A 21568-nucleotide genomic window follows, 5' to 3' on the forward strand; every position below is an offset into this window, starting at 1 on the left:
CAATTGCATAATCTCCCTAATAGGTTCTCACATTTTTAAGGGGGAATAACTAGAATTTAAATAAAAATTGAATTAAAAAAATTAAATGGGGGGGTGCCTGGGTGGCTCAGTGGGTTAAAACCCCTGCCTTCGGCTCAGGTCATGATCCCAGGGTCCTGGGATCTAGCCCCACATCGGGCTCTCTGCTCAGCGGGGAGCCTGCTTCCTCCTCTCTCTCTGCCTGCCTCTCTGCCTACTTGTGATCTCTGTCAAATAAAAAAATAAAATATTTTTTTAAAAAATTAAATGGGGCTTATAGTAACCCTATAGATCTGCTTTTTGATGTTTTTTCTACAAAACTGTAACTAACACCACTAATTCCTAGAAGACCTAAAAGGAGAAATAAGGAATTTATTCCTTATTATTAAGGAATTTAGAAAAATTAAAATAAACACCAGGCTTTTACTGAAAAGACAGTAACTGCTGCTAACTAGCTATGTGATCATGGACAGTTCCCTGAAATTTCTGAAGCAGAGTTTCTTCCTTTATTAGAATAAACAGGTATAGAATCCATGTCTCCTTGGCAATTTTTCCTCTCTGAAAACCTGGTTTCCCTAGTAAAACTGTTTTTCTGATTCCAGAGCAAAACTAACTGTTGCTAAGAAGTTGGGTTTTTTGGTAAGTTATGCTTATCAATCTCAGCTCTCTTTAAAATAAACATCTACACTTTAGTGAAAATGTGCATTAAAGATCTTTGGCCAGATATGTGATCCATATCTTTCACAGATTTTTAAAGAGCCGGTTTAACAGTAATGAAAAGATCAGCTCTAAGTTATCAGGTAACTGTTTTGATTCAAAAATTATGGCCTTTGAGAATTTTTTCCACTCACCTTTCATCTAAATATTTGACTAGAGAACTCTCTCTCTTTTGAGAGGGGAAAAGTCCTGCACTTCTTTGGCCAGACATATCTGGAATGAGTCTCAGAAAAAAAGATAGCTGCTGGATTTAAAAAAATACCAACACTTCTTAAAAAATGGAAGGCAATGAATTAAATAGAAGCCAAAAAAAAAAAAAAAGAGGGATTTGGGCTTAAGAAACGCTCAACCTTCTGTCTCACAACGGATGTGTCCAATGTCTGAGGATATCAGGCTCCTGGGTAAAATGACCTGCTCCTTGGAAACATCTCCTCTCTACTGCTTTCTAGGGACACTTTGAAAATTGGGGGACCTCACAGACCATCAAAGTAAAAGTCTTCTGGGAGCTAAGATACCTGTCTAAGAAATAATGGGACCCTACCTCAAAAGGCCCAGAGAGATCAAGGTCAGAGAAGACAGTGTGGTACAGTAACACTTGGTGCTTGCTGGGGTGTTGAGTGGAGGGAGTGGAAAGGGCTGAACTGACAACTTTAACCTGTTCTGTGACCTTAGAAGAAAACTAGGGAGGAAAAAAAATCAATCTGTAATGTGGCAATTCAGAGTAGAAGGAAGCCTGGAGTGCAAGAAAGAGACCTAGACTCTTGTCCTGGGTCTGTTGCTACTTGTAAGTCACTAGTCTCCCAGGTTTTTGCTTCCTTCTTTGAAAACAAGATTTGAATGACCTGCAAGCTCCAGCCCTAGGAATCTGTGATTTCTTCCAAGCTGTAGCTTAGAGGATAAAGACTAAGGGCAACAATTCTGTGGACCAACAGCATCAACATCACCTGGGAACCTGTAAGAAATGCAAATTCTGGGGCCTGTCCCAGACCTACTGCATCAGAATCTCTGGTGGTGGGACCCAGCATCTGTGTTTTAACAAACCCTCCAGTTGGCTCTGCTGCAGATTCAAATTTGAGAGCCACTGGAGAAGTCGCGGGTTCAAAATTGGGCAGATCTCCATTTGAACCCCAGTTCCATCACTTACTAGCTCAAGCAGCCTTAACAAGTGGCATACCCTCTCTCTATGTCAGTGCCCTCATTTAAAAAAAAATGGGAATAGTAGGACATATCTCCCAGGGAGACCGTGAAGATGAAATCATGCCTTTTCCATACTTGGTGCATGACACACAGATGTGTGATGGGAGCCACTATGACCTGACAACTTTTACATTTGTTTCTTCTTCAAGGGCTCCATCATTCAGGACTGATTTCAATATTATTTATGTAATGACAATAAAATAGCAGCAGCAGCTGCCCCACTATGTTCTTCAGTGAACATCCTTTTTCTCATGTATTCCCCCCACCTGCCATACATGTTCTCACATACGTTCCTCTCATCCCCGCCATCTCCCTCCCCTTTTCCTTCCTCTTACCTTTCAGCTTGCACTCTGTTACCTGGTGCACCACCCCTGTGTTATTCTCCTTTTCTGCTGGCCACTTATAGATGTACAAACTTGTGTGAGAAGAGCCTGCATCCAGCACAATCCCATACTGAGGGGAAAAACAACAAGTCAAGAACTTATCAGGATTACATTATGCTTCCCCATACTCAGCTTGCAACAGAAGGAAACAAAGACAAGAGTCTTCAAAAACATGAGGAGACATATTTTTATAAAAGATTTTGTTTATTTATTTGACAGACAGAGATCACAGGTAGACAGACAGACAGACAGGGTGGCGGGGGTGGGGGTAAGGCAGGCTTCCTGCTGAGCAGAGAACCCAGTGCGGGGCTTGATCCCAGGATCTTGGGATCATGACCTGAGCCAAAGGCAGAGGCTTTAACCCACTGAGCCACCCAGATGCCCCAAGGAGACATATTTTAATTCAAGATGAACATGGGGAGAGGTGGCCTGGTGTTGCCCTGATCATAAGAACTACCAGGACACCAATCTCTCTAGAATCATGGCTCATAGTGCTGGTGGCATGTTAGAATTTTCCAGGCCTTACCCAGGGTGAGGCCTGAGCCTCCCTACTGATCAGAAGCTTTTCAGGTGAGTCTTATGGGCAGCCAGGAATCAGAACCAGATGTTGAAGCAGCTGAGACAACATAGAGGGAATAGAAAACCATAAATCCAGTAGCTCCCAAACTTGTGTGCACGCTGGAATCATCAAAATCACCTGGAGAGTCTTAAAAGCTACTGATACCTGTGTTCTGCCCCCAGATTTGGGATGTAATTGGTCTGGTATGTGGCCTGGACGTTGGAAGAGAGACATGGAAAATACTAAGCGTGTATTTTTCATTATGAATATAACCATACACTGTATTTAATACATTTTAAAAGGTAAGTATTTTCATGTTTTGGGCTCTTATGACTGAGAGGAGATGAAAGGAAGAATAAAGGGGAAAAGGTGGGAAGAAAGAAGGCGAAAGACAGTATGAGAAAGAATTCGTTGGTCAGAGGGGAAAGGGGAAAGAGCCAAGTCCACACATCACATTTCATGAGAATATTAAATTTACTGGGCAGGTGTTGCATGAAACTTTTTGTGAGAGTCCTGTAGGGTAGGTACTCTGTTTATCCCTGTTATACATGTGAGAAATTAAAGTACAAAGAGGTTAAGTAGTTTACTCAAGATACACAGCTAATTGGTGAGAGAGCCTGGGTTTGGATCAGAGTTAGACCCAAGATCTTATGCTCCATAGACAGAGAAACATAGCAGCAAGGGCAGAACAATAGTTTTTTTTTTAAGATTTTATTTATTTATTTGACAGACAGAGATCACAAGTAAGCAGAGAGGCAGGCAGAGAGGGAGAAGCAGGCTCCCCACCGAGCAGAGAGCCCAATGCGGGGCTCGATCCCAGGACCCTGGGATCATGACCTGAGCCGAAGGCAGAGGCTTTAACCCACTGAGCCACCCAGATGCCCCAGAACAATAGTTTTTAAAGACTTTTAGTGAGGGATAGCTATAGCAAAGTGCATCCCAGTGAATTTTGGCATATGTGCACATCCATATACACCACACCACCAAGATCAAGATTCAGAATGTTTTCTACTGCCCCTCTCAGTCCGTTCCTCCTGAGGGTAACCATTGTCTTGATTTCTGTCCCCATGGATGAGTTTTGCCTATCTTTGAGCTGCTGTAAAGGGACTCACACAGCATGCCTCCTCTATGTCTAGCTTCTTCTGCTCTGCCCTATCTCTTAGATGCATCCTGACTGTGTGCAGCCATAGTTCATCCCTCTTCATTGCTATACAATAGTTCCTATTTCATTATATGCACTATGTTTTTATCCATTCTACTGTTGATGACATTTGAGTTGCTTCCAGTTCAGCACTATTGGGAATATAGTCCCCGGGAACATCCTTGCCCATGTTATTCTTTGGATATAAGCTCATTTATTTTGGGTATTTACATAGGAGTAGACTGCCGAATGCTCTTTTTGATCATTTAATGATCATCTTTGGTTACACCCCTGAGTTTAATCAGGAAAAATGCCATGGGGCTTGTAAGGAGAGCATGATGGTGCCTGTACTTTAATTTATTATCCCTCTGCTAGAGAGAAACATGGAAGAAAGTAAACAAGGAAGCAGAAGGAAGAGAAAAAGGAGGCAAGCCTAAAATGTGAGCTAACCACTCCCACCACACTTTGTTGCTGTGGACCTCCAAGTGCCATCTGCCTCTTGATAATGCTTAAATCAGCAGTCATTCGATATATAGCCTCCCATATTGTCTTATTACCTGTTAAGAACCTAAGATCTTCCAGGGAGGAAAGAAGAATGAGGATTCAAGAGACCTCCCTGGACCACTGGCAATAGCTAATAGCTGAGTTTGCTGTGATGTCAAGCTTTATTCTGTTTCTCCAGATGAGGAGAATATCAGTGTGCAGCAGAGGGCAGATCCTTGGCCTTCCGCAACCTCCAGTGTTCTCAGCCTAGTTAGGCACAGCAGGACTCCCTATGGCAATGAACATTATGACCTTAAAAAGAAAAAAGCCTGTATACTTGGCGAGAGAGCAAGCTGGATAGACTCCTCGGTAAACAGGCTTGCAGTGAGAGGAAACCAAGAACTGACTTAGGTCGTGACTGTTGCGGTCCCATTGGGGAATGCCTGGCGTCTGGGGCCTTTGGAACCATGGGCAGCCTCCTGGGGTTGAGAGAGGCTGAGAGTTTACACAGCAGAAAATTCTGTTGTTTCCTAGGAGGGTCTGTGAATTCTTGCTGCCAGAAAATGTTCCAACCACAGTGGCCTATGATAAAATCTGAGGCAGCCGCAGCAAGCAAGCAGCCTTTATCTGGGATCAGGACATTCTATTCTTTGTTGACATGAAAGTCACTCTTCTAGCAGAGCAAAGGAACCAACCTTCCTTCTGTCGTCCTGTTTCTCAAAGGCCTTAGACAGCGAGGTGGTGGAGAAATGAAAGCTTTTGCTACATTTGGTTTATCAAGTGTTTGAGCAGGTGTGGTATATTCTGTCACACAGGAGCTGAGGGCTTTCCACCTTATGTACACAGTGGACTGGAATGCTAACCTGCCGAATTGTGCCAAATATTTTTTCTCTTAGGAAACAGTTTGCAGCTTGAGGGACAGATAAAAGCTTGATTGTGTGAAAATTCTGTATGGGCATTTTGGAAGTTTGCCTTTCATTGTTGTAAAACTGTCAGTATATTTACTCATTTTCTTAGCTGGCCCATCTTAGAGCTATAAGTTTCTTCCACATAATCTTCTTATTTGAGAGATGAGAGACCGTGTCCAGTAGAGTTCAAGGATCTACCTAAGAAGTACAGAAGGTGAAGCCTTCAAAGACCCATCTAGAGCCCGGGTAGCTGCCATCTTTTTTTACTTTTCACCATGCCAGCATTTTCCAATGCATCTTCCAGAGAACACTAAGCCTGCAAGGATCTAGGCAAATAAGACTTCCCAGGAGTTTGGGGAATGCTGAGCGCTTTCTCTCTCTCTCCTGGGCTCACAAACCCACTAGGCAATGAATGCTTCAGAGAGTGTGGCAGTAGAGAAGCTTGCCTAACTTTGTTTGAGCCAGCATTCCCCTGACTCCATGACGTCAGAATTCTGTTTAAAATAAAAATTTCTACCCAACAGAAAGGCTTTGACCAACGCTGTGCCTTACAGCATGCTAACACTCCTATCCAGTGTTTCTCTGTAATTCATTTTAAAAAGCCCTGTGAGTACATTCTACACATTAAAGAAAAATTAAATATATGTGTGGTGATGAAGAGATCTGACATTCCCCTAAGATTATTTTAATGTTACTTTCTATTTTAAGAATACTAAAAGTTTACTAAATAACATCTATAAAATGAAGGGGAAGGGAAAAAAAGACATTTAAGATCCTACCAACTACATATCACTGTTACTTTGATTTATCGCCTTCCAGTCTTTCCTAAATACACAAATTTTTATATGGCTGCAATCTTACTGTGTATATACAACTTTATCCTGGCTAGTTTTTGATCACATGATTTTAGCAATCATAACTGATCTTCATAAGTTATGCTGAGTGAACAGAAGCAGTGTTTCAGGAAAAGGAACAGTAAAAATGACCTTGCTTGGTTCACAGAGACACCAGTGTAGGGCCGTTGGTGTAGACCTGGCGATGTGGGTGGCCCCAGACCCTGAGCTCACAGAGACTGGAGGCAACGGGGACATGAACCAAGACTCTCCTTAAGGTGGAAGCAGTTCTACCTGCACAATGTCATAGGTCCAGGCATCTGAGTAAATCTCTCTAGAGGCAGAAAGAAATAGAAAACTTGAGCATCAGATGATCTACTTCTATTCCTGGCTCTGCAGAAGTGGGTTGTTCTCATTCAGATCTCAACCCACTTGTCACCCAACTGTGAGTCTTCTCATTCAGAAAACACTCACCCTGACACTGGCCAGCTCTCAGTTCCCTATAAGACACATAACTTCTGTTCCAGAGCCTCAGCCCAGAATGCCCTTCACCTAAGATCCCCGCCTTCTCTGACCTTTTCAGATTTAATTCTACCCTCGTAATCCATGGCTCAGAGTCCCCATATTTTTGCTCTAAAAACAGGACTTACCATGATGCATAACTACATGTCTATATGGCTATTTGTTTAATATCTGTCTTCCCCATAAGGACGTGAGCTACATTAGGGCAGGTCTGTTTTGCTTACTGTGGTATGTCCAGCGCCCACCTCAGGATATCCTACCACATGTTAGGCACAAAGAAGGAATTCAACAGGCAATTGTTGAATTGAATGAATGAAGAGGGTTAGAATTGTATGATTTTTGAACTCCTTCCAGTCCCAAAAGAACTTAGTACTCACAGTCTAATATAAAGTAGTACAATCAAAGTTGAGTTCCACCATCCCTACTACCACTGCCCCCCAAAAAACCCATAAACCAGGGAACATGTGCAACGGTAAGATAATTAACTTCTCCCGGTCACTTCAGACATATTGGTTCTTCAGAATCTTTCTTAAAAGTCCCTGTAGCTTTAACTATACTTTTAGCAATGTCATCAGTTTGTCTCAGTGAGTCCTTTTAAATAAACAAAGCTAATCCTTTTGAATTTGACTCTGGTACTCTATAAACAAATCAGGTCTCCATTAGCTATGGTAATGCTGGCAGGGCCCATAAACAATTAGAGACCATTTTCTGCTTTTCTTTTTTCTTCAATTAGAATTACTAGACTTTCAATACAAACCACAGTCTCATTGCTGTTTGTTAATTGTGGTAAAATACACTGAACATAAATTTACCATTTTAAGTGTACAGTTCTGTGTACAGTTCAGTGGCATTAAGTACATTAACACCTTGTACAACCATCACCACCATCCAGCTCCAGGTATTTTGGGTTTTTTTCTTTTTAAGAATTATTTATTTGAGAGAGAGCACAAACAGGAGGAGCAGAGGGAGAGAGAGAATCTTAAGCAGGGTCAGCACTTAGCGCAGAACCTGACGTGGGGTTCAGTCCCACGAATATGAGATCACGACCTGAGCCGAAACCGAGAGTCAGCCACTTAACCAACTGTGCCACCCCGGCGTCTCTCCAGGTGTTGTTTTTTATTTTTTTTTTATTTTTTTTTAAAGATTTTATTTATTTATTTGACAGACAGAGATCACAAGTAGGCAGAGATGCAGGTAGAGAGAGAGAGGGGAAAGCAGGCTCCCTTGTTGAGCAGAAAGCCGGACGTGGGGCTCGATCCCAGGACCCTGGGATGATGACCTGAGCCGAATGCAGAGGCTTTAACCCACTGAGCCACCCAGGCGCCCCTCCAGGTGTTGTTTTTTAAACAAGACAACATTAAAATCCAGTGAAGTAAAAATAATATAGATATTTTCCAGGAATATTTGAGGTTGAAAATTGGAGCAAGTCCTTCCAAATTCTCCATAAAACAATACAATCACAAATGCTTAATGAAGAATAGCACTTTAGTTCCTTGTGAAAAAGATGTATGGAGACAGGTCACTACCCTTCAGCAGCAGCTAGAAAAACTGGGAGCACTGGCTCAGTGACCTTAACACATTAGCAGCAAAGAGCCTTCCCTAGAATTCATCTCCCTCAAAGCAATGTGGACAGCTGGTCTTCACTGAGGGCTTCCGGTGTGCTGGCTACTCTGATAAGGGAGTCACTGGTATCATCCCAGGTAATCCTCACAACCACCTCCATTTGACATATGAGGAAGTTGAGGAATAGAGAAAGAGACTTACTTGCCCAAGTCTCATAGCAAAAAGTAGCAGATCTGGGATTGAAATCAAAACCATCTGGTCCCTGAGCCAACAGGCTTCCACAGAAGTGGTAGCTGTTAATGAAGGCACGTAGTTTGGTATTGGGTCAGTCTGTTGCCTTCGAGAGAACCTTGTGGGGATCTGTGTGTGTCAGAATGTGCAAGGTTTGTGCTAAAAGGAATATCTGACAACTCGCTAAATGCCAGTTTTCACTAATGAGCAGGAAATTAAGGGAGTGATGAACTGAACATATCTGAAAGCTACCTCCTCACCCAGGTCCACCAGGTCAAAGGGAGTTTCCCAGGGGACACTTAGGTACAGCTAAATGACTCTTCAGTTCATTAAGGCCTTTTTTTTTTTTTTAAGTATTCATTGCATATCTATAGGATAGTGGTTCCCAGACTTCAGTGGCTTGAGAATGTCCAGGATGCCTGTTCAATGTGTAGATTCTCAGATCCTGCAACCTGCAACTGAGTAGGGTCTGGGGGTGAGAATAGGGAATGCTGATCTCCAGGGGACTGGGAGGCAGGCGCCTGCCTCCCACACTGACAAATCCTGCCATCAGGCTGGTTGTCCCATGCTCTTCACATCCAAGGAGGAGGCAGTTTTACGTGTTCAAGATGTTACTCTGTTCACTGAGTCAGCAAACTTCTATGAGGCAACCAGCCAAGTCAGATTGCTGGTTGTAATTTAACATTTATTTTGTGATTATTTGATTGATACATATCTCTTCCACTAGACGTAAGTTCCGTGAAGGTAAGGACTTTGCCAGTTTTGCTCATTGCTATATACCTGGGGCCTAAAATAAGAATAGATGGTCAATGACTATTTGTTAAGTGAGTAAGTTGAGTGAATGTATAATAAAATGCATAAAAAAAAAACAGATGAAACCCAGGCCCTATCCTCAATACATTTACCACCTCAGTAGCTGGGCAAGTAAACAACACATCAGTACAATAAGTAGTTCTTGTATTTTGCTAGATATGGCCTGAGCACGAGGCCACCACCGCTGCAGCAAGGCTAACCCCAAACTTGATCAGGCAGGAAGATGACAGGACTGGATCATCAGGATGGGAGGGCTACCCCAGGTTGGGTTAGACAAGGATGATTAGATGGGAAGAAGGTATAAAGTGACAATTTGTGACCAGGCAGACAGGCTGCAAAGATGGTAACATATGAGCTACCAGCCACTGAGTGTCCACAGTGGGCCAGGATGCCTGCTCATCACTTTACATTTGAATTTATTTATCCTGCTTGATTCTTTTTTTTTAAATTTTATTTATTTACCTGACAGAGAGAGATCACAGTAGGCAGAGAGGCAGGCAGAGAGAGAGAGGAGGAAGCAGGCTCCCCGCTGAGCAGGGAGCCCGATGCGGGGCTCGATCCCAGGACCCTGGGACCACGACCTGAGCCGAAGGCAGAGGCCCAACCCACTGAGCCACCCGGGCGCCCCAATCCTGCTTGATTCTTGCAATAATCTATGAGATACCAAGCCTTGAGCAAGAGAAACTCAAAGGCCCTCATTTTGCTTAACTATAAGATGAGGATAATCTTTCATTCCTCACAGCATTCCTGGAAAGAAAAAATGTAAATGATTTTTAAACTGCACGCACTATATTTGAATGCTATAATTCCTCAGGATTTGATCCTTGCCCTCTTTTTGTTTTTACCCCCTTCCTATAATCTTATCCACGTCTAGGGCTTCAATACCTCAAAGGCATTAGAGACATATCTTTAGTCTAGACCTGTACTGTCTAATAAGGCAGCCACTAGCCACATGTGGTTCTTGAGCACTTGAAATGTTAACTGCAGTTGATCCTTGAACAACACAGATTTGAACAGTGCGGGCCCGTTCATACATGGATTTTTTTCAATAAATGCAGTAGAGTCCTATAAGTGTATTTTCTCTCCTTACAATTTTCTTAACATTTTCTTTTCTGTAGCTCACTTTATTGTAAGAATACAGTATATAATACATACACAAAATATGTGTGAGTCAACTGTTTACGTTACTGGTAAGGCTTCTTCTGGTCAATACTAGGCAATTAAGTTTTGAGGGAGTCAGAAGTTGTACATGGATTTTTGACCGTGTGGTAGCGGTGGCACTCTTAAGCCCCATGTTGTTCAAAGGCCAATTGTAGTCTGAATTGAGATGTGATTTAAGTTAAAAATCACACTGGAATTTGAAGATAACATGAAAAAAAATAATGGAAAATATTTTGTTAATCATTATTTTGATGAAATATTGAGATAATGTTTTGGATGCAATGGATTACATTAAATATGTTATTAAAATTAATTTCATCTCTTTCTACTTTTTAAAAATGTGACTCCCAGGGGGTGCCTGGGTGGCTCAGTGGGTTAAAGTCTCTGCCTTCGGCTCAGGTCATGATCCCAGGGTCCTGGGATGGAGCCTCACATCGGGCTCTCTGCTCAACGGGGAGTCTGCTTCTTCCTCTCTCTCTGCCTGCCTCTCTGCCTACTTGTGATCTCTGTCTGTCAAATAAATAAATAAAATCTTTTTTAAAAATGTGACTCTTGGAGAAATTAAAATGTGGCTTGCATGATATTTCTAACGAGCACCGTAGGTCTATATCTCTTCTATGAGGTCCAGATCTGATTATTCAACTGCTGCTTTGACATTTCTCCTTGGATATCCACTACCTCAAAAACAAAAAAAATTTTCTTCAAAAATTTAACTCTACACCTTCTCCTCCTTCTACACTACTGTAATAGTCTGGTCTCCTATACCTGCTCTTACCACCCCACTCTCAACTTCATTGCAGCCAGCGTGATCATTTCAAAACACAAATATGATCAATTTACTGTCTTCTCATTGCTCTTAGGATTAAAGTTAAAATCCTCAGCGTGAGTGGCAAGACTCTGACTGAACCATCTCCCTCACCATCTTTATCTGTGAGATTCTTGGACTTGCTTTCCTTTTGCCTGGAATACTCTCTGTCCTTCTCTATCTCCGCTAACTTCTAATCACACTTCACGTTTTACGGTAAATGCCGTTTCTTTCAGGCAAGACTGCCCTGGCTCCCAAAACTTTGGTTTTGGTGGCACTTGTCACAACTATAATCAATAATTTGTATCAGCTATTAAATGTGTTTCCTTCCCCAGATAGTAAGCTCAATCATATCTATACTGGTTTCCCAACTCTATAGCTAATATAGAACCTAGTACAGATACTTAATAATTGTTAATACATGAATTTGTGAACAAGTGAAGAGCTGCTGAATGAGGTATGGTCATAAAGAGATGATATGTTTTTATTTACTTTAATTCCAGTATAGTTATATACAATGTTATGTTAGTTTAAGGTGTACAACATAGTGATTCCACAATTCTATACATTACTTAGTAAGTATATATCGCGGTAAGTATACTCCACCTATTTCATCCATTCCCCTCACCTACCTGCCCTCTGGTAACCATCAATTTGTTCTCTATAGTTGAGTCTGTTTTTAGGTTTCTCTTTTTTTGCTTGTTTCTAAAATTCCACATATGAGTGAAAACACATGGTTTTTGTCTTTCTCTGACTTATTTCACTTAACATTATATTCTCTAGTTCTGTCCATGTTGTTGCAAATGGCAAGATTTCGTTCTTTTCATGGCTGAATAATATTCCATTGTGTATCTATACCACATCTTCTTTATCCATTTCTCTATCAATGGACAGCTGGGCTGCTTCCACAATTTGGTTATTGTAAATAATGCTGCAATAAACAGAGGGGTGCATATATCTTTTCGAATTAATGTTTTCATATTCCTTGGGTAAATACCCAGGAGTAAAATTACTGGATCAGTAACTTTGAGGAAGTTCCATACCCTTTTCCACAGTGGCTGCATCAGTTTGCATTCCCACCACCAGTGCACAACAGTTCCCTTTTCTCCACATCCTCACCAACACTTACTGTTTCTTGTGTTTTTGATTCTAGCCATTCTGACAGGTGTGTGGTAATATCTCATTGTGGTTTTGATTTGCAGCTCCCTGATGATGAGTGATGTTGAGCATCTTTTCATGTGTCTGTTGGCCATCTGTATGTCTTCTTTGGAGAAACGTCTGTTCATGTCTTCTGTCCATTTTTTATTTGGGTTATTTGTTTTTTTGTATTGTGCTATATAAGTTCTTTATATGTTTTGAATACTGGCTATGCCATTTGAAAATATAATCTACCACTCAGTAGTTTGTTTTTAAGTTTTGTTGATCATTTTCCTTGCTGTGCAGAAGCTAATAGATTATTTTTGCTTTTGTTTCCCTGCCTCAGGAGACATATCTAGAAAAATGTTACTACAGCTGACATCAAAGAAATTACTACCTGTGCTCTTCTAGGATTTTTATGGTTTTAGGTCTCACATTTAGGTCCTTAAACCATTTTTAGTTTATTTTTGTGTATGGTGTAGAATTGTCCAGTTTCATTCTTTTGCATACAGCTGTCCAGTTTTTCCCAACACCATTTGTTGAAGAGACTATCTTTTTCCCATTGCGCAGTCTTGCTACATTTGTCAAAGATTAAGGGACCACGTAATTGTGTTCTAGTGATCTGTGCATTTATTTTTGTGCCAGTACCATACTGCTTATAGTACTACAGCTTTATAGTATATCTTGAAATCTGGGATTGTGGTATCTCCAGTTTTGTTCTTCTTTTTCAAGACTGCTTTGGCTAGGAGCACCTGGGTAGTTCAGTGGGTTAAGCCTCTGCCTTCCACCCAGTCATGATCTCAGGGTCCTGGGATCGAGCCCCATGTTGGGCTCTCTGCTCGCTGGGGAGACTTCTTCCCCCTTTCTCTCTACCTACTCGTGATCTCGCTCTCTATCAAATTAAAAAAAAAAAAAGACTGCTTTGGCTATTTGAGGTCTTTATGAATCTATATATATTTTAGGATTATTTATTCTAGTTCTGTGAAAAATGCTCTTGGTATTTTGATAGGCATTGCATTAAATCCACAGATTCCCTTGAATAGTATGAACATTTTAACAATATTGGTTCTCCCAGTCCATGAGCATGGAATATCTTTCATTTGTTTATGTCATCCTCAATTTCTTTCATCAGTGTTTTATAGTTTTCAGAGTACAGGTCTTTCACTTCCTTGGTTGAGTTTATTCCCAGGCATTTTATTCTTTTTGGTACAATTGTAAATGGGATTGTTTTCTTTCTTTTTTTTTTATTTTAAGATTTTATTTCTTTATTTGAAAAAGAGAGACCAAGCAAGAGAAAGAGAGGGAGAGCACCAGTGGGGGCAGCAGTGGGGGTGGGGTTCAGAAAGAGAGAAGGAGAAGCAGACTCCCTGCTGAGCAGGGAGCCTGACACGGGGCTCCATCCCAGGATCCCAGGATCATGACCTGAGCTGAAGACAGATGCTTAACTGACTGAGCCACCCCAGCACCCCCATGGGATTGTTTTCTTACATTATTTTTCTGTTATTTCATTATAGATGTATAGTGTATAGATATACAATGGATTTCTATATTTTGATTTTGTATCCTCTGACCTTACTAAATTCATTTATCAGTTTTGGTAGTTTTTTGGTGGAGTCTTTAAGGTTTTCTATATATAGTACCATGTCTTCTGCAAACAGTGAAAGTTTTCCTTCTTCCTCACCAATTTGGATGCCTTTTATTTCTATTTCTTGTCTGATTGCTGTGGCCAAGACTTCCAGTACTATGTTGAATAAAAGTGGTAAGAGTAGACATTTTGTCTTGTTCCTGATCTTAGAGGAAAAGCTTTCAGTTTTTCACCATTATGATGTTAGCTATGGTTTTTTTTTTTTAATATATGTGTCCTTTGTTACGTTGAGGTATATTTCCTTTCATCCTTTCTCTTATTAAAGTGATGTATCATGTTGACTGATTTCCAAATATTAAACCACCTTTGCATCTCAGGAATAAATCCCACTTGATCATGGTGAATGGTTTTTTTAAATTTATTGTTGGATTTGGTTTGCTAATATTTTGTTGAGGATTTTTATATCTATGTTCATCAGAGTTATTGGCCTGTAGTTCTCTTTTTTTATAGTGTCTTTATCTGGTTTTGGTATCAGGGTAATGCTGGCCTCAGAGAATGAAATTGGAAGTTTACCTTCCTCGTCTATTTTTTTGGAATAGTTTAAGAAGACTAGGTATTAACTCTCCTTTAAAAGTTTGGTAGAATTCACTAAGGAAGCCATCTGGTCCTGAATTTTTGTTTGTTGGTAGTTTTTTTGATTACTGACTCAATTTCATTGCTGATAATAGGTCTACTCTGTGTTTCTATTTCTTCCTGATTCAGATTTGGGAAGTTATATGTTTCTAAGAATTTATCCATGTCTTCTAGGTGATCCAGTTTGTTGGCATATAATTTTTCAAAATAGTCTCATAATCTTCTTTGTATTTCGTGGTATTGGTTGCTATAGTTCCTCTTCCATTTCTAATTTTGTTTATTTGAGTCACCTCTTTTTTTTTTTTTTTAATGAGTCTGGCCAAAGGTTTATCAATTTGGCTTATCTTCTCAAAGAACCAGCTCCTGGTTTCATTGATCTGTCCTATTGTCTATTTAGTTTCTACTTCACTTATTTCTGCTCTAATCTTTATTATTTCCTTCCTTCTAGTGGTCTGGGGTTTTGTTTGTTCTTCTTCTTCTAGCTCCTTTAGGTTTAAGGTTAGTTTGTGTGAGATTTTTCTTGCTTCTTGAGGTAGGCCTGCATTGCTATGAACTTCCCTCTTAGAACAGCTTAGCTGCATCCCGAAGATTTTGGACCATAATGTTTTCATTTGCATTTATCTACATGTATTTTTTTTTAATTTCCTCTTAGATTTCTTGGTTGGCCTGTTCATTGTTTAGTAGTATGTTATTTAATCTCCATGCTTTTTCCAGATTATTGCTTGTGGTTGATTTCTAGTTTCCCAGTGTCGTAGTCAGAAAAGATGCATGGTATGACTTCAGTCTTCCCGAATTTGTTGGGGCTTGTTTTTTGGCCAGTATGTGATCTGTTTGGAAGAATCTTCCATTTGCACTTGAAAAGAATATGTATTCTGCTGTTTCAGGATGGAATGTTGTGAAAATATCTGTTAGATTATTTTGGTCTAATGTATCATTCACAGTCACTGCTTCCTTGCTGATTTTTGGTTTGGATGATCTATCCATTGATGTAACTGGAGTGTTAAAATCCCCTACTTCTATTATGTTACTATTAATTACTTCCTTTATATGTGTTATTAGCTACTTTATGTATTTGGGTGCTCCCAGGTTGGGTGCATATTTACAATTGTTATATCTTCTTGTTGGATTGTTCCCTTTATGATTATATAGTGTCCTTCTTTGTCTCTTGTTACAGTCTTTATTTTAAAATCGATTTTGTACAATGTAAGTATTGCTATCCCAGCTTTCTTTTCACTTTGATTTACATGATAAATGCTTTTCCATCCCCTCACTTTCAATCTGCGTATGTCTTTAGGTCTGATATGAGTTTCTTGTAGGCAAGATTGTTTTGATTGTAGCATTTAGTCCATGTACATTCAAACGAATTATTGATAGGTATGTACTTACTGACATTTTGTTACTTGCTTTATGGTTGTTTTGTTCTTCTCTGTTCTTTTCTTCTCTTGCTGTTTCCTCTCATGGTTTTCTACTTTCTTTAGTGGTATACTTGGATTCCTTTCTCTTTATTTTTTGTGTATCTATTACTGGTTTTTTATTTGTGATTACCATTAGCTTTATATATAACATCTTATGCATATAACAGTCTATGTTAAATTGATGGTTGCTTAAGTTTGAATCCATTCTTTATTCCTTTCTCCCCCACATTTTAAGTATATGGTGTCATACTTTACATCCTTTTATTTTGTGAATCCCTTGACTGATTTTTATATTTATACTTATTTTTCTGCTTTTGTGCTTCCTTAGTTTTCTTACTCCTGCTTATAGTCTTTTCCTTCCACTCAAGAGTCCCTTTTAACATTTTTGGTAGTGGTCATGAATTCTTTTAACTTTTGTTTGTCTGGGAAACTCTCTCTCCTTCTATTTTGAATGATAGCCTTGCTGGATAGAGTATTCTTGGCTGCAGGTTTTTTTCTTTCATCAGTGTAAATGTATTATGCCACTGTCTTTTGGCCTGCAAAGTTTTTGCTAAAGAATTAGCTACAGGCTTATGGGATTTCCCTTATAAGTAATTATTTTCTCTTACTGCTTTTAAAATTCTCTTTATCACTACTTTTTGCCATTTTAACTACTATATGTCTTGGTGTAGACCTCCTTGGGTTATTTTGTTGGAGGCTCTCTGTGCCTCCTGGATCTGGATTTCTTTTTTTTTTTTAAGATTTTATTTTTATTTATTTATTTGACAGACAGATCACAAGTAGGCAGAGAGGCAGGCAGAGAGAGAGGGGGAAGCAGGCTCCCTGCTGAGCAAGAGAGCCCGATGGAGGGCTCGATCCCAGGACTCTGAGATCATGACCTGAGCTGAAGGCAGAGGCTTTAACCCACTGAGCCACCCAGGCGCCCCTGGATCTGGATTTCTGTTTCCTTCTCCTGATTCAGGAAGTTTTCAATTATTATTTCTTCAAATAAATTTTCTGCTCCCTTTTCCCTCTCTTCTCTTTCTGGGACCCCTATTATGTGAATGTTTTTATGCTTGATGGTGTCACTGAGTTCCCTGTTTTTTAATTTTTAATTATTTCTTTCTTAGCTCCTGTTCAGCTTGATGCTTTCCATTACTCTGTGCTCCAGTCACTGATCCATTCTCCTTCTTCCTCCAGTCTACTATTTATTCCATCTAATGTAGTTTTAATTTGAGTTATTGAGTACTTCATCTCTGGTTCATTTTTGTTTTCCTTTTTTTCCGTAAAGATTTTATTTATTTATTGAAAGAGAGAGAGAGAGAAAGAGAGAGAGAACACAGGGAGGGACAGAGGGAGAAGGAGAGAGAGAGAATCCCAAACTGATTCTGAGCTGAGCACAGAGCCTGATACAGGGCTTGATATCACAACACTATGATCACAACCTGAGCCAAAACCAAGAGCTGGTTGTTCAACCACTTGAGCCACCGAGGTGCCCATCTTTTTGGTTTTCTCTTTGTTAAGAGTCCAGTGAGTATCTTTATAACCATTACTTCAAATTCTCTACAAGCATATTACTTATCTCTATTTGTTAGCTCTCTTGCAGTGATTTTGTCCTGTCCTTTCATTTGGGATATATTCCTCTGTCTCCTCCCTTAGTCTAACTCTCTGCATCTGTTTCTCTGTGTTAAGAAAGATAGCTATGTCTCATTTACTTGACAGTAATGGCCTTATGAAGAAGTCCTGTAGTGCCTTACTGCACAGTTTACCAGAACCTGGCACTTCAGGGGTATCTCCTATATGTGATGTATGTGTCCCGCTGTTGTGGCTGAGCCACTCTTGCCTTCAGTCCAGCTGTCTGTGATGGCTCTCTTTGCCTGTTATAGGCAGGGTCTGATCCCTGTGTTGTTAGTGGGCCAGTCTTGGGCCACTTTCAGCTTGAGTTGAGTCAGACCAGGAGTTTGCCAGAGATGCGGTAACACCAACTATAGGGCATTTTTTGTGTGTGTTGTCTTTTGAGAGGCTTTCATAGGTGGCCAGGACCTGCAGTCATACCAGACATCAGGTGCCAGCCCACTGCTGGTGCTACAATCAGACTGGTCTGTATGGTGTGTGTAGTGTGGTCTCTTCCACTGTCCCCAGGACAGGAGTCACTTTGGAGTGGTGCTGGCCTGTCAGGGCTGGTTGCATACTGTCGGGCTTGTGGCACCACTTTGGATAGGCTTTGGCCAAGGGCATACTGGAGGGGACAGGTTCATGGGAGAATGCAGGAATGCGGGGATGGGCGGGGGGGCACACAGTGCTAGCAAGGTTTGCTTAGGGCTGTTGTGAAAGGGGACCTGTAGCCACCAGAACCAAGGCTGGCTGGATTGGATGGAGTGGATCTCAAGAAGCACTTGGGGGCAGTGTGGGTGGTATTAGTAAGGTCTGTAGTGAAAGAAGACCTGGAGTGAGGCCTGGTTGGTACCAGCAGGTCCATAGGAGAACACAGGGTGGGGCAGGCTGTTAGCAAGTTAGGTAGTGTTGTTGGAGAAGTGCTGGGTCACAGGTATCCATGTGTTTATGCTGGACGGTGGAGGAAGGAAATGGCATCCACTAGCTCCTTTGTTCCTGGAGAAGTCTCCCAGTGATCCCTGCCCCTCCAAGCACATGCTCTGAGATTAGTAAACAAATCTCCCTCCTGCACACCCCAGGTGCTTTTCAAGCTGCTACTTCTATGCTGTGTCTCCACAGGGCTGTTTAAGGGTGCTGTTTTCCTCTCATCTTCCTGACTTTTCCAGAACTGAGCCCACTAATTTTCAAATTTCCAGATATTAATCCCTGCTGATTTTAAGAACTCAGGAAGTTAAACCTCTCTGGTTTCATGCAGAATCCCTGTGCACCTGAGGTACTTGGTGTGATGGTCTTGTCCTCTCCCCTTTCCATGCCCGTATCGTTCCTCCCCACTATAGACAGGTCCATTTAACTTCCAAATGTGTCTCCACCCTTCTTATTCTCTTTGAGATGGCCTCTTCCCTACATTTAGCTGTGAAGAGTCTCTTCTGTCAGTCTTCAAATCGTTTTCTGGGTTATTTACACTGATGTGGATACTATCGTGTTCCATGGAATGAGGAGAACTTAGGGTCCTCCTACTCCACTACCTTCCCTGGAAGTTCAATGTTATAGGTTTTTATTTTTTTTTAATTTAAAAAAAATTATTTCTTTATTTGACAGAGAGAGAGAGAGATCACAAGTAGGCAGAGAGGCAGGCAGAGAGAGAGGAGGAAGCAGGCTCCCTGCTGAGCAGAGAGCCCGATGCAGGGCTCAATCCCAGGATCCTGAGATCATGACCTGAGCCGAAGGCAGAGGCTTTAACCCACTGAGCCACCCAGGTGCCCCACGATGTTATAGGTTTTTAAAACAAATGTACCAGGTACAAATATTGAAATAAGTATTATCGTTTAAATCATCATTTTTGAAAGGAAATAAATTTATTTCAACAAACTACTCAAAGCCCGTTAGTAGTTCGTGATATCTGGGATGATCCTGGTACTGGTTTACAAACCACACAAGAAAAAGTCTCATTTCTTTTTCCTTATTTTGGATTTTATAATGTTTTATCATATACCTTATTCCTCAAACTTGGTTTTAAATGATTTCGAGGATATTATCAAAGAGTATGCTCTAAAGCAGCAATGTCCAATTGAGCTTTCTGCCCCAGTGGAAATGTTCTAAGTCTGCATTGTCCAGTTTAGTATCCACCAGCCATGTGAGGCTATTGAGTGAGTGCTTGGAATGTGGCTAGTGCAGTTATGGAACAAAATTATATTATATTATATTATTTTATTTTAATTAACCTAAGTTGAAATAGCTACATATGGCTAGTGACTATGAAATTAAGTATACGTAGCTTAAAGCCATCACCAAAGACAAGTTCCTAAAATATTTTTGTCCTTAATATTTGCCAATAATCTTATTAAAATTAGTATATGATCTTAATAAATGACTACTTTGCATATATAAAGTGATCTTTGTGTAAAATAAACCAGTGATATTGCTATGAAGATCCATTTCATATGCCACTATCTACTCTTCAAATACTCATACCTCTTTTTTTTTTTTTTAAGATTTTATTTATTTTTTTGTCAGAGAGAGAGAGAGAGCGTGAGAGTGAGCACAGGCAGATAGAGTGGCAGGCAGAGGCAGAGCGAGAAGCAGGCTCCCTGCTGAGCAAGGAGCCCGATGTGGGGTCCCAGGACTCTGGGATCATGACCTGAGCCGAAGGCAGCCGCTTAACCAACTGAGCCACCCAGGCATCCCCTCATACCTCTTATTTAAAGACCTGTTCCATTTTCTGGGGCCAACACAAGATAAAATCACAACAGAGTCAATGATGACCGCTACAAATGCAGGAAAGTCATCCATGACCAGAAGTATTCACTGGGAACACAGAGCTCAAGTCTGTCATCGATTTTGCCTCCTAGGCAGTCCCCTTCTCCAATGATGCAATAATGAACATGTAAAAAGGTCAAATCAAGAAGAAGGCAATCATGTACTTTTGGAGCTGGTAAACAAATAGCAGAACCAAGATGTCACGAGGCTTCAACTGTGAGTGAAGTTTTGCCAAGAGAGCCAACATCACTCAATATTAAACGGCAAGAGACCATTGACAATGAGATAATATCAGCCTTCTGAGCTGACAAAGGGGTTGCTGTGCACAGCAATACTGAGTTGAGTTCATGTCACAAAGGAATGTCAATGTAACATCCAGACCTCTACTACATAGCGACTGATTTGGGTGGATGGCAAAAGCTTTAGAAGCCTGGCATATGCATCCGTCATTCCAGTCTCACAGTTTGGTGTCTTCAAATACAAGAAAATAAACTTCTGCACATGTATTCTAGAGCCTCCATGGTCAAGTGAACTTCTAGACATGTCATCATCTACGTGTACATTTGTGCCAATATGTACAACATTAGCAAATTGGTATATTCTGGGCCCTTTTAGATTTATTTACTTATACATTTATTTAATTTCAATGAAAGTTTAAAATCTTGCATTTACAACATAAACTTAAATTTTTCACATGCTTTTTAACTAAGATTAAATAAAATAGTGACATTACAAGCTATTTGTAACATATTCATGTCTTTGAAATTTTACATTGGTGAATTTGGAAGGAAGTAGAAATATATCACAGCAAAGTTAATGACCCCTAATTATTTTTAATGATATTAACTAGCTCTTCAAATGTGGAAATTTTGAAGAAATATGTCTACCCATGAATTAATTTCAAATCACTATATTGGATACATGTATGTGGTTCTCTGTGTTTTTTTTTCATTGACTTTGCTGCTTTCTTTAATATTCTGAAAAAGAGGAAAAAATTTTCTTCATAATCTTTGACTTCCAAACTACTTTATGTAATGCTTTCTAACAAATTTAATTATTTTGGTATAGTAATGATGATTGAGTAAGAAGATCAAAGAGTGCAGTGTTGTGACAG

The 21568-nt window shown here is 40.3% G+C and overlaps 1 protein-coding gene across 2 annotated transcripts in view; it reads right to left on the minus strand.

Moving 5' to 3' along the window:
* Nucleotides 1–21568, minus strand: part of ENTPD1 (ectonucleoside triphosphate diphosphohydrolase 1) — a 96805-nt gene that overhangs the window by 29264 nt on the left and 45973 nt on the right. For both annotated transcript variants that reach the window (XM_032883703.1, XM_032883693.1), the window contains exon 3: nucleotides 2268–2385. In XM_032883703.1, coding sequence (XP_032739594.1) covers nucleotides 2268–2385 — 118 coding nt within the window. The remainder of the gene's footprint in view (nucleotides 1–2267; nucleotides 2386–21568) is intronic.

Source organism: Lontra canadensis, unplaced genomic scaffold (assembly GCF_010015895.1).
Source record: "Lontra canadensis isolate GAN:19392208 unplaced genomic scaffold, GSC_riverotter_1.0 scaffold3, whole genome shotgun sequence".
NCBI classification, from domain to species: domain Eukaryota; kingdom Metazoa; phylum Chordata; class Mammalia; order Carnivora; family Mustelidae; genus Lontra; species Lontra canadensis.